The 13,369-nt window shown below is 45.0% G+C and overlaps 1 protein-coding gene across 1 annotated transcript in view; it reads right to left on the reverse strand.

Annotated features, from left to right (window-relative positions):
• Window positions 1-13,369, reverse strand: part of LOC137571249 (cytochrome P450 2K6-like) — a 136,132-nt gene that overhangs the window by 5,010 nt on the left and 117,753 nt on the right. Inside the window, exons 8-9 of the mRNA XM_068280124.1 lie at window positions 7,226-7,407; window positions 5,639-5,780 (exon numbers count right to left, since the gene is read on the reverse strand). Coding sequence (XP_068136225.1) covers window positions 5,639-5,780; window positions 7,226-7,407 — 324 coding nt within the window. The remainder of the gene's footprint in view (window positions 1-5,638; window positions 5,781-7,225; window positions 7,408-13,369) is intronic.

A 13,369-nucleotide genomic window follows, 5' to 3' on the forward strand; every position in this document is an offset into this window, starting at 1 on the left:
CAGGTAAATACATCTCAGCTTTTTTCCCCTTGCCTCAGGTCTTAAGGTGGCCATACACTTATAGATTTGCAGCAGATTCGATCATCAGATTTCTGTCAGATGCATGTCAAGTCCAAACTGACAGGAATCTATCTGATGTGTGCCACACACTAGGAACAGATTTCCAATAGATTTCAGAATGAAAAGACCAGGTCATATTTCACAAATTTGGCTACTGCATCTTTAAGGCTTCACTGCAGGGCTGCACAAATCAGCACAGAAATGATTCCTCCCCCCCTTTTCTCCCCCCCAACAGAGCTGTCTGTTGGTGGGGTCTGATCGCTTCCCCAATCGTAGATTTTTTTTTTTTGCCAAATATATATATATTTTTATAAAAATGCATATTTCCATAGAATCGATCGATGTCTGAAATCAACCAGTGTATGGGCCCCTTAAAGCGAGGCTGGCATATTTATTTCCTTTGAAGAGACTCTGAAGTCTCTAAAAAAAAGTTTTTTTTTTAAATCTCTGTAATCTGTTTAATATCTTAGCCCTAACTAAACCGCCGCATCCCCGTGGATATAAACTAATCTAAATCCCCCCCCCCCCCCCCCCCCCCTAACACGCCCTTCCTCTCCCCTGCAAAATCCACGACTTTCTTGGTTGTGGATTTTGCTGCCCTAAGCGTTTCCATGTGAGGCCGGGCTATGAGCAGCAGCCCTGCCTCACATGCGTCTGTCAGCAGCGGATCTCCGCCTCTCCCCCGCCCCTCTCAGCGCAGGCAGACTGAGAGGGGCGGGAGAGGGGCGGAGATTCGCCGCTGACAGACGCATGTGAGGCAGGGCTGCTGCTCATAGCCCGGCCTCACACGGAAGCGCTTAGGGCAGCAAAATCCACAACCAAGAAAGTTGTGGATTTTGCAGGGGAGAGGGAGGGCGTGTTAGGGGGGGGGGGGGGGGGATTTAGATAGTGGTACTTAACCGTTAGCTGGGCGCATCCGGCAGGTGGCGCTGTTGTAGCTTATTTCATTCATACTTAGTTAACGTAGTACTGTGTGGATGGAAGCGCCGCAGGTGGCGCTAATTACATTGATACGGCACGTAACAATACAGTGTCAATGGCAACTAATATGTATTTCAAGTGGCCTGAACTGTCACTTAATGGAATTAAAATGAAGGCGGCGGCAATTTAACAGATAAAGCCGCCGCCTTTGTCTGTTCTTCTTCTTCTCTTCCCCCTTTGCCCTCCTCTCGCTTCTATACAATGCTGGCAGCCTGTGGGGACATGCGTGTCCCCTCCAGCTGCCAGCATTTTATAGAAGCGAGAGGAGGGCAAAGGGGGAATAGAAGAAGAATAGACGAAGGCGGCGGCTTCATCTGTTAAATTGCCGCCGCCTTCATTTTAATTCCATTAAGTGACAGTTCAGGCCACTTGAAATACATATTAGTTCCTGTTGACACTGTATTGTTACGTGCCGTATCAATGTAATTAGTGCCACCTGCGGCGCTTCCATTCACACAGTACTACGTTAACTATGAATGAAATAAGCTACAACAGCACATCGAAAGTAGCTACAACAGCGCCACCTGCCGGATGCGCCCGGCGAACGATAAGTACCTAGATAGTTTATATCCGCGGAGATGCGGTGGTTTAGTTAGGGCTAAGCTATTAAACAGATTATTGAAATAAAAACCGCTTTTTAGAGACTTCAGAGTCTCTTTAAACAATACCAGTTGCCATGCAGTCCTGCTGATTGATCTCTTTGGCCGTATCAGTGTCAGAATAATAATGGCAGTATTTGTATAGCGCTTTTCTCCTGTCGGACTCAAAGCGCTTGCGAGGCAGCCACTAGAGCGCACTCAGTAGGCAGTAGCAGTGTTAGGGAGTCTTGCCCAATGAACTCCTTACTGAATTACTGGCTTACTGAACAGGCAGAGCCAAGATTCGAACCCTGGTCTCCCATGTCACACGCCTGAAAAAAACATGCAGCTAATCCAGTGCACCTGATCTGCTGCATGCTTGTTCAAGGGCTATAGCTGAAAATATTAAAGGCAGAGGATCAGCAGGACAGCCAGGAATACACATTTATGTTCAATTTAAGATCTACGGAGCTTCCAGTGTGCGGAGCAGTGCTTTTCAGCGCTGCTAGATTTGGGCGCCTCCGTAGACTTCAATAGGAATCATTCCTATTGAAGCGCTCAGTGAGTAACGTCGGCTCCGTCAGAAGACGGAGCCGAGGTTGCTTAAAAACATCCATGTCGGCCTGGAGGGGGAATAGTAATTAAATCGGCCCGGACTTGTGCAGAAGCAGGATCGGCCATATACCGCTGTATCCTGCGCCCAAGTCTACCGGCGCCGATTTCAAATGTACTCTCCAGTGTGACGTAGCTATGTATATGGTGCTCTCGAGAGAAAGAATGCCTCCAAAGGGGGAAACTACACTGGTTTTATTGTCTGTACCGGCGGCGTAGCTAGAAATCATCGGGCTCCATAGCAAAATTTCCATGGGGCCCCCCAGAACACAACTTTTGAGCAACGCCACCACTATGGATATGAGTTGATTGGGCAATTTACATTCCCGCACAATGTACACTATGTATAGTCCTTGAGCTAAGAGACTAAAGGCTCATACACACATCAGACCATAGGCTTTGAAAAATGAAAGATCACAGACCAATTTTACCCCCTTCCATGTAGAATGAGAGCCATACCTACACAGTCTATTCTATGGAGCTGAACTCACCATCAGACAGAAATCTTTGCAAGATGCCGCACACACAGATGCTGTACACATTCAAAAGATCAGTGTCTGCCAAAGATCCGTTCCTGCAAAAGATCTGTTCCTGCAAAATGCATTCATAGTCATAGTCTATGAGATCTGCAGATCACATCATACACACCTTGTTTAACAGACATTCATCTGCAGATCAGACAATCATCTGCAGATCTGAAAATCCATCCTGGTGGATCTGATCTGCAGATGAATGTCTGTTAAACAAGGTGTGTATGAGGATCTGCAGATCTCATAGACTATGAATGCATTTTGCAGGAACAGATCTTTTGCAGGAACAGATCTTTTGCAGATACTGATCTTTTGAATGTGTACAGCATCTGTGTGAGCAGCATCTTGCAAAGGTTTCTGTCTGATGGGGAGTTCAGCTCCATAGAATAGACTGTGTAGGTATGGCTCTCATACTACATGGAAGGGGGTAAAATTGGTCTGTGATCTTTCATTTATCTTTCACGTGTGTATGCACCATAAGTCAGAGGGTGGAGAAACAAAGGAAAGTTAAAATTGAACACATGATCTGGTAAAACCTGGTCCCCTCTGCTCCAGGGCCCCATAGCAGTTGCTATGGCTATTGCTAACGCCCTTGATCTGTACCATATGTTGATTGTTTACAATTTGCATTCAGCTTATAGATCACTTTAATTGTGTGTGTTTTCTGTACCTGTAGAAATAATTGTTTTAAGCAGAACTTAACCTCCCTGGCAGTTAATTTTTTTTTTCAAATCGGCAAAAATTTTTTTTTTTCCTTTGTTTCATGTAAAGCTACCAGAGTGGTAGCTACATGAAACACCACTAGAGGGCGCATGTGTCCCTATAGTGCGATCGTCGCCGGCACTAATAGCAAACAGGGGAGCGCGTATATAACGCGTTCCCCTGTTTGGCTTCTCCTGTCGCCATGGCGACGATCGGAATGACGTCATGGACGTCAGCCGACGTCCTGACGTCAGGCGCACCCGATCCAGCCCATGGCGCTGCCCGGAACTCATTGGTCCGGGCAGCGCAGGGCTCTGGCGGGGGGGGCCCTCTTTCGCCGCTGCGTGCGGGCGATCGCCGCAGAGCGTCGGCGATCAAGCTGTGCGCGCCGCTAGCAAAGTGCTGGCTGCGCGCACAGCACTTTGAATGGGCCAAATCGCCCCACCAGGGCCGGAGAAATCCTCCTGCGCGGCATAGCCCGAGCTCAGCTCCGGCTTACTGCCAGGGAGGTTAAAGCGGACCTGAACTCAGAATGACCTCTCTGCTGTAAAGGATACGCAACAGCATAATAAGCTTTAACTACCTAACGACCGCGTCACGCGTGACCGCATTGGCAGCCCCAGGACCGCCTAACACCGATTGGCATGAAGTCCTTGAGCTGCAGTTTGGCAGGGAACGTGTGCGTGTATGCGCGATCGTTCCCTGACTGTTCACGGAGCTCCGTGATCAGCCTGCTAGCCGCGATCGCCGGTCTCCGCCGAAAGGGGAAGTAATTCCAGTTGGTTTACCTTTGTACAGCGATGCGATCTCCTGCAGTGTTGTACTGCAGACACTCGGCTGTCCCCCGGATTGGCTGGCGGATGGAGCCCTCTCATAAGCTGATGCCTATGAGAGGCGGGGATAAGTGCCGATCCCCTCCCTATGGCGATAAGGACGGCACGGGGGGGCGCTAGGGGGAGTTAGGAGAGAGGAGAAAACTTCCCCTTTCTTATAAAAAAGAAAAAAAAATTGTAGCAGCCATCAGAGACCTCAGGCATAGTGTCCTATTAAGAGCACTAAAAGGAGGTAAAAATCGTGTGTGCTTTGTTGCAGGGCTATGCAGCACCCTGACCAAGCTGCACAGCCCTGTATTGTCTAAAATAGCCTGGTCCTTAAGGTGCATACACACATCAGACTATAGTCTTTGGAAAATGAAAGATCACAGACCAATCTTACCACCCTTCATGTAGTATGAGAGCCATATCTTCACAGTCTATTCTATGGAGCTGAACTCCCCATCAGAAAAAAATCTTTGCAAGATGCTGCACACAAAGATGCTGCACACGCTCAAAAGATCTGTAGCTGCAAAAGATCTGTTCCTGCCAAAAATCCATTCCTGCAAAATGCATTCATAGTCTATGATATCTGCAGATCCTCATACACACATGATTTAACTGACATTCATCTGCAGATCAGATCCACCAGGATGGATTTTCAGATCTGCGGACGATTGCTTGATCTGCAGATGAATGTCAGTTAAATCATGTGTGTATGATGATCTGCAGATCCCATAGACTATCATTGCATTTTGCAGGAATGGATTTTTGGCAGGAACAGATCTTTTGCAGATACTGATCTTTTGTGTCTGCACAGCATCTGTGTGTGCAGCATCTTGCAAAGATTTTTTTTCTGATGTGGAGTTCAGCTCCATAGAAAAGACTGTGTAGAGTATGGCTCTCATACTACATGAAGGGTGGTAAGATTGGTCTGTGATCTTTCATTTTCCAAAGACTATAGTCTGATGTGTGTATGCACCTTTAGGGTGTGTAAGCCTATGGTCGTCAAGTGGTTAAACAAAAAACATTTTTGTTACAGCTGACACTAACCCTAAAATAAATCTGCACTTTTTTCTACTTCCTGATTAATGGAAGCAGACATATTCTTAACATCCTGTGCTTTTAAATGAGCTTATCTGCCCTCTCTGCTGTGGCAGTCATGTGACACAGAGGAGGATCAAATTACAACTTGTGATTAGACACAAATGAGGGGGAGTTAAACAGGCTAAACTCTCTAAATACACACGGGTGCATTTCTCAATGTTTTCCTTGTGTCCTGTGCAAGAGTTCAAGTCCACTTTAATTTTACCAACCAAGGGGTACTGGAATAATCTAACAGATATGACATGTCAGATATTACCGAGTGAGAATGGTAGGAAGGCCTCGTTCTTCTTGAAATTCCCTTCCGAATCGAGGAAATGTTCTGGGAAAAACTCGTCTGGCCTTGCAAAGTAGGCCTTATCCCTGAGGGCAGAGGACAGCAATGCGATAACTACGGTGTCCTGTGGGAAAGAAAAACACAGTCATGTGTCTTATGTATATAGTCAGCTGTGTTTGTGTGTTTACAGATTCAAAATATTTCTTAAGGCAAACCTGATGTAAAAATAACCCTAATGGGACCCTGAACAGTAATCTAAAATGGCCAAATGAACTTACCTGGAGCTTTCTCCAGCACCTCCTAGTGCGTGAGGTCCCTCGGCATCCTCCGACCTCCGGCGTACGAGAGATATCGGCACGGGAGTCTTGGGCACAGGATACAGCCGGTATATGGCTGATCCTGCTGCTGCACAAGTCCCGGCCGTATTAAATACTATTTCCCCTCCAGGCCGCCATGGATGGTGGGGAATGAAATAATTTGGCTTCCAGCAATTGCACAGCCCCTCTGCACGCCCGTCTCGCTCACATGCATGTCGGCGTGAGCTTTCTGCACAGTGCGGTCCTTGATAGTATCAACTGCACATGCGCAGAACGCTCATGCCAGCAGGCGTGCGGAGGGGCCATGCAGTTGCGCACGACTTTGGCTGAATTCGCCACTCTAACGGAGCCACCATGGGAAGAACTGAGGAAGACGGGGGACCCTCATGGACTATGAGAGGCTGGAGGAAGCCCCAGGTAAGTTTATTTGGCCATTTTAGATCACTGGGTCCGTTTTTATTATTCACTTTTGAAACTTTGGCCATAGAAACAAACTAGTGTGGTGAAAATGAGCGCTGTAATAACAGCGCAGGAGATATTGGCGCAGCCAGAGCCACCATAAACCGTGAGGGCCTGTTTCCACTATCGCAAATTTGCATGTGTTTTCCGCATGCGAATTCGCATAGCCAATAGAAGTGGATGGGACGGTTTCCAATTTTCAGGATTCCTTTGCGTTTTTCTGTGCAGAAAAAATCTGCATGGCAGAGCCATCAGAATTCGCATACCGCATACCGCTATGTGAATCGCATACAATGTATTTAATAGGGAATTTGCATGTGGTATTGGTATGCAAATTTAATGCGAATTCGCATACGATTTTGCATGGGATCAATGGAAAAGCACACAGGCACTGTCATGGTTAAATTTGCATACATCGTCATCCATGCGAAATCGTATGTGAATTCGCATGAAAATTCGCATATAACTGCATGCGAAATTCGCATCCGCATGCAAATTTTTACTGCGGCGATTCCCACCGCACAAGTGGAAACGGGCCCTCATAGGAAGTGAGTAACTTGGGTGCCGTTAGAGGACGGAGCTGAAATTACTTTTAAAACACTGTGATTCAACCTCCAACAATAGCTGGAAGCCGAACTACATCATTACTCATCATCCACGTGGACCTGGAGGGGGAATAATAATTAACGCGGTCGGGACTTGTGCAGCAGCAGGATCAGCCATATACCGGCTGTATCCTGCGCCCAAGTCTCCCAGTGGCGATTTCATATGTATGCTGGTGAAAAGCTCTTACCTTAGGAATGGTGCATCCTCTTAATGTGACATCTGTAGCAGTTGCGTGTACAGCCAGGGGTATAATATCACCAAATCGCTGAATCTCATGAATGATGGCATCTGTATACGGCATCTGCTTCCTGTGCTCTAGCCGGGGTCTTGTCGATCCAATTACTCTGTCAATTTCATCCTGAACTTTTCCTGTTTCAAATCAAACCAAGGAAACCGGATTATAATTCAAAACAAGACGGCTTCTTCTGTACTGTAACTCATGATTATTTGCATCAATTCAAAATGATTTGCCTCTCAATGACCATCCCTACCTATGTAAAGCAATTAACCCTTTTGGGACCGAATGTTTTTTTTTTTCCTTTTTGCAAACTATGATTAATGTGATTGGAGGACAGTGACAGCGGGTGAGAACTCTCAATACTCACCTTCCTCCTTTCGGACCTATTCCCTCCTTTTGGACAGCAGCAGCAGGGAGGGAGACAGGATCAAATTAATAAGGGTGAAATGGACACACCAGTGGGCCAACACTTCTGTGAACCAGGACACAGCATGCAAGATCTAAAAGTACTTGTTCTTAAAGAGAACCTGTACTGAGTAAAAATATTTAAAATAAACACACGAGGTAACTTCAAATGAACATTACATAGTTACCTTGTCATCAGTTCCTCTCAGAAGCTCACCATTTTCTTCTGACAATGATCCCTTCCAGTTCTGACAACATTTTGTCAGATCTGAAATATATCAGTTGCTGTCAGTAAAATATCAGTTGCTGTCAGTTATAGCTGAGAGGAAAACTGATGTACCAGGTAATGTCCATGTTTCCCTATGGCTCAAGTGGACGATGTTACAGTTTAACAGTGCTGACCAGAAAGCTGTTATGGTGTAATGACCATTTTCAAAATGGAGGACAGAAAATTCCCTTGATCACAGTGAACAAACAGGACGCGGGACAGGAGAAAGACACCGAGGAGTAGACTACAAGGAAGGTTAGTATGACTTGTGTATGCTTATTTTGACTTTTAATTTTCAGTTCAGGTTTTCTTTAAAGGGAAGGTTCAGGGAAACCTTTAAAAAAATAAAAATCCATATCCACTTACCTGGGGCTTCCTCCAGCCCGTGGCAGGCAGGAGGTGCCCTCGCCGCCGCTCCAGAGGCTTCCGGTCGTCTTCGGTGGCCGACCCGACCTGGCCAGGCCGGCTGCCAGGTCGGGCTCTTCTGCGCTCCAAGGACGGGCTCTTCTGCGTCCCACGCGGGCGCGCTGACGTCATCGGACGTCCTCTGGGCTTTACTGCGCAGGCGCAGAACTACTGCGCCTGCGCAGTACAGCCCGGAGGACGTCCGATGACGTCAGCGCGCCCGCGTGGGATGCAGAAGAGCCCGTCCTTGGAGCGCAGAAGAGCCCGACCTGGCAGCCGGCCTGGCCAGGTCGGGTCGGCCACCGAAGACGACCGGAAGCCTCTGGAGCGGCGGCGAGGGCACCTCCAGCCTGCCACGGGCTGGAGGAAGCCCCAGGTAAGTGGATATGGATTTTTATTTTTTTAAAGGTTACCCTGAACCTTCCCTTTAAGGGTAACTTCAAAAATGATCAATCAAGAAAAATTTCTGAGTACAAATTTATAAAAATGTTCAAGACATTAACAGAAGGTTTAAATTGTAGGAACAGGATTCATGACACCTTATGTAACATAATTGATTTGGCTTCATGATCTTCAGAAACCTGCTGGATTTCATGTATGGTTGCACTAACTCACTGGCTCCAGCCTGCTGATCACCTGACACCTAACGGATAAACAGTAACCAGCACAACTGTCATCTTCGTGTTTACCATTTATCTGCATCAGTGTTTTACTTCAGCTTACATCTGGAAATATGCCTGAAGAAGGAGACTAGATCCCAGAAAGCTTGCATCATTTAACTCTATTAGTTATCCATTAAAAAGGTATTATTTTTTACAAAACGTTTTTTTTTTTTGTTTTTTTTCTACCTATATTATTCATTTGGCATCAAAAAGGTGAAGCCTTCATCCCAAAAAAGTAATCTAAAGATTGTGGATGGGCACACCATCAGATAAAGTCCGGGTGCCTGATACTGCACTCAATTTATTTGCAATGTGATGCGACCTTTAAGACGCATAGCATTCTAGTGACTATGGCAACCACTCTGGTAGCTGGCTTCGCGAGATGTCCGCGCTCAGCGCATCCCCTTCAGCGACGTCATTTGTTACCCACAATCCTTAGCGCACATCGGTGTCGATAGCGACGCTGAAAACAAACCTTACCATTGGCTGATGCCAGCCGGAGAGGGAGGAGCCATGCACACCGTACGAGGAAGACCCTGCCCGCATACCGAGTAGCAAGCTGTCATTTACAGACAGCAACGGCTACCGGTATTTGAATGATGGTACCAATTATCCTCTTTTTTTCCACACAGAGCTGGACCAAGAAACACGGGGGCAGGTGAGAACTCAAGGACACAGTAGCACTGAGCGCACTGTTATGCATCATAATTCTCATGATACTTTTGATTGCAAGTATGATCATGATTTTGGATTATGTTTACTTTGCATTCATTAGAGATGACATCACCATTATGGTCACTGTTGGGGATGGGGTATTTAGGTATGGCAATGTATATTGCTTGTTGAAGTTTATATGTTTATAACCACACGCCTTGATAAAGGGGGACCCTGCGAGGCCAACAAAACAATTGTCGGCTTTACCTTGTGGAAACGGATGGCTCAATAAAGAGTGTGCTTATTGAAACACGGAGTACTGATATATTTGTTTGCTGTTCATCCCAAAGAACACCATCCCCACTATTAAACATGGTGGGGGTGTTTTTCAGCCAATGGACCAGGTAACTTAACCACAGTAAACGGCACCATGAAAAAAAGAGCAATAGATGAGGATACGACAACATCAGGCAGTCTGCAGAGAAACTTGGCCTTGGACATCATTGGACATTTCTGCATGTTAATGACCCAAAAACACACAGCAAAAGTGGTGAAGAAATGGTTAAAGGAATACTATCGATACCCAAGTGTTCTAAAATGACAGTGTGCAAATAATGTCTAAGTAGCTGTGTAAACATTTTCCTACTTTTCATGGTAAATATCAGTGGCAAAAACTGTAATTTATTGAGGGTAGGATTTAGCTATATTGGGACAAATCAATTGCAGAAGGGGTGTCTGCTTCAATGCACAGCCAGAGTTGCATATCAGACTGCAGAAAGCAAATATCAAACATATCAAACTCTGAAAGCAAAAACAGTATGAAAAAGCTGTGACAATTAGTTACTTTTCCTCTGCTCTCTTCAGACACTTCAGTCAGAAACAGAGCTCCCAACAGCTGCAGCTCCTGTGTCCTGTCTCTCTCTGTCACACACAGAGCTACACACAGAGTTAACTGATAAAGTGTGAGGGGAATTTCCCCTCTCCTCATAGCTCAGTCAGTCGTCAGTTTTGGCGTCAGTAAAGTTTGAATGTATTTTGCTAACAGTAAACAAAGAAGTTGCTACTAAAATGTATACACCACTACTTAGCAGCACTTCCCAAACAATTCCTGTGTCAATTGAAAAAAAATATGTGAATCGATAGTATTCCTTTAACAGACAGCAATATTAACCTTTTTGGAGTGGCCCAGCCAGAGTCCTGACTTGAATCCAACTGAGAATCTGGAGGGAGCTAAAGATCAGAGTGATGGCAAGAAAACCCTCCAACCTGAAAGATTTGGAGCTCATTGCTAAAGATGAATGGTCAAAAATACCTGTGAAGACGTGCAAAAAGCTGGTCTGCAATTATAGGAAGTGTTTGATTGCTGTAATAGCCAATAAAGGCTTTTCTATTGATTATTGAGAAGGGTATGAATAAATTTGGACTGGACAATTTTTTCTCAAATATAAATGAAAGCTGAAAAATCTTTTTTCTCACACAATAATGCCTCTTGTATATTGTCACCATTTTGGGAGACACCTGTGTCATTTCCCGTAAAAAAAATGACTTTCTGGTTGAATAAAAGTAACTTTAAATCAAAATTTGCCAGGGCTATGAATAATTATGGGCAGCACTGTATGTGCTGAGCTCATCTCCCACAGGTTAAGGGGCCATGCGGCTTGAGATGAGGCTCAGCCTAGGAGAGTGCCGTAGCACGCCCTTTTCTTTGGACAGTCCAGTCAACGTTAAAATAGCCTACCTAGATCATACGGCACTGGACATGCAGAACGAAATCAAAACAAAGAAAGACACCCTTTCAAGGTTGTTGGCTGTGAAGGCCCAATTATATGAATATATATCAATCAATAAATAATCCAACTAATGAGTATCTATAAAATATGTCAACAATTTATTAAGGGACGTATCCCATAAAAGCAATTAAAAACAGTACAATAAACCCCCCCAAAAAAACTGCAAGTAAGCAGCGCCCCTCATTGCATGCTGGAATTATATATGTATAAACTAGTAGATTCAAGCACGTTTAAAAACGGGCTCTAGGTCTTTTTTTTTTTTTTTTTTTTTTTTGCAGTTGCCACCAGTGCGTTAAAACGGTAAAACCAAGCACACCATTGTTATTCTTGTGACATTCCCAATAAGTTTGATGTGTCACATGACCCTCTTCCTATTGAAAAAACAAAAGTTGGATTCAAAATGGCCGACTTCAAAATGGCTGCCATGGTCACCACCCATCTTGAAAAGTCCCCCCCCCCCCCTCACATATACTAATGTGCCACAAACAGGAAGTTAATATCACCAACCATTCCCATTTTATTAAGGTGTATCCATATAAATGGCCCACCCTGTATAGATAATGACTTTGAGCCCGAGTAAGTATGGCCCTTTTTGTATTTGTTTAATCTTTCACACACATATGGGAATATTTCCTTCTCCTTAATATCACCAACTTATTTGTGTGTTCTTCTCCTATTTTTCTTGTCTCTTAACTCCATTTTGAGGTGAGCAACATGGAGTCTACCTCTTCATAATCTACACCATTTTCCACAATTTAACATTTGTTTCATGGATTGGAACCTTTCATTGTGAAGTGAGGGTGTATGGTGTGTTTTTCACCCCCTACATGATTGTATACTATTCCCTTTTCAAGTTATTGAATAGGGGAAATACGTCTTTTTTTATCTTATCTCAGTGTTTCCCTATTAATCACTGATTCATTCCAGGTGAATTTGGACCCAATTTTCAAGCTCTTCATGGATTTCTTATTATTATGTGGCATTGTGCTCTCCTGAACTCACTTTGGCTGCCTAACACTATGATATATGCCATTGGATGTGTTAGATGGGATTCTAACCACTGGATGGCAGTAGAGGACTAACCTATTGTATCTAAATATAAGATTTCTTTACATTTTCGTGTACTAACTTTGTGATTATTCTTCATTTGTAAATATTCCTTCTTGCAGTACCATTATTATATTATTTAATACATTATTCCTACATATGTTTTTCCCAAAGGACTCTAGTATTACCGACAGTGTGGGCTGGCTGCGGGACACCACAGGTCTGTGCCTGTGCAATGCGTAGGCGCATGGCGGTGTCCAGTGACGAGTACCCACAGTAGCGTCATGCGTAGGCAGCGTGCTCTGACACAGAGCGCGCTAGCTATGCGTATTGTGCGCGGCCGCGCCCAGACATAATGACGCAGCAATTAGGTGACAGATGGGGGTTTACTAATGGGGAGGTCCCACTCTGTAGTTACCCTCCTCCAAAGCAGCTGGAGCTACGAGCCTGTAGGGCTGTCCTTCTCCCCTCTCTGCATGCCATAACTGGGTGAGTTTCCTTTCATACATTTTGCACTGAGCACTTTACTAATACATATGTAATGACTATTATGGGCACACTTGTTTTCTGAGACCTATTTGATCTCTCCTTACTTTAGCACAGCCATTGCACTGGACACTTTACACTGGATATACATGTGTGCAGGGGCGTAGCAAAAGGGGTTGTAGAGGTTGCGACCACATCGGGGCCCTTGGACCAGAGGGGCGCTGAAGGGCCCTCCCTCAACTGCAGTATTAGCTCTTGATTGGTCCTGTGCTCATAATATTCACTTCTATAGATACTTTGAATAGTGGTGATCATTAACAAACTGCTCCTCATTCCCTTATTGCACCTCTGACACTGTAGTTGCCTAGTTGCCATT

This window comes from Hyperolius riggenbachi, chromosome 4 (assembly GCF_040937935.1).
Source record: "Hyperolius riggenbachi isolate aHypRig1 chromosome 4, aHypRig1.pri, whole genome shotgun sequence".
NCBI classification, from domain to species: domain Eukaryota; kingdom Metazoa; phylum Chordata; class Amphibia; order Anura; family Hyperoliidae; genus Hyperolius; species Hyperolius riggenbachi.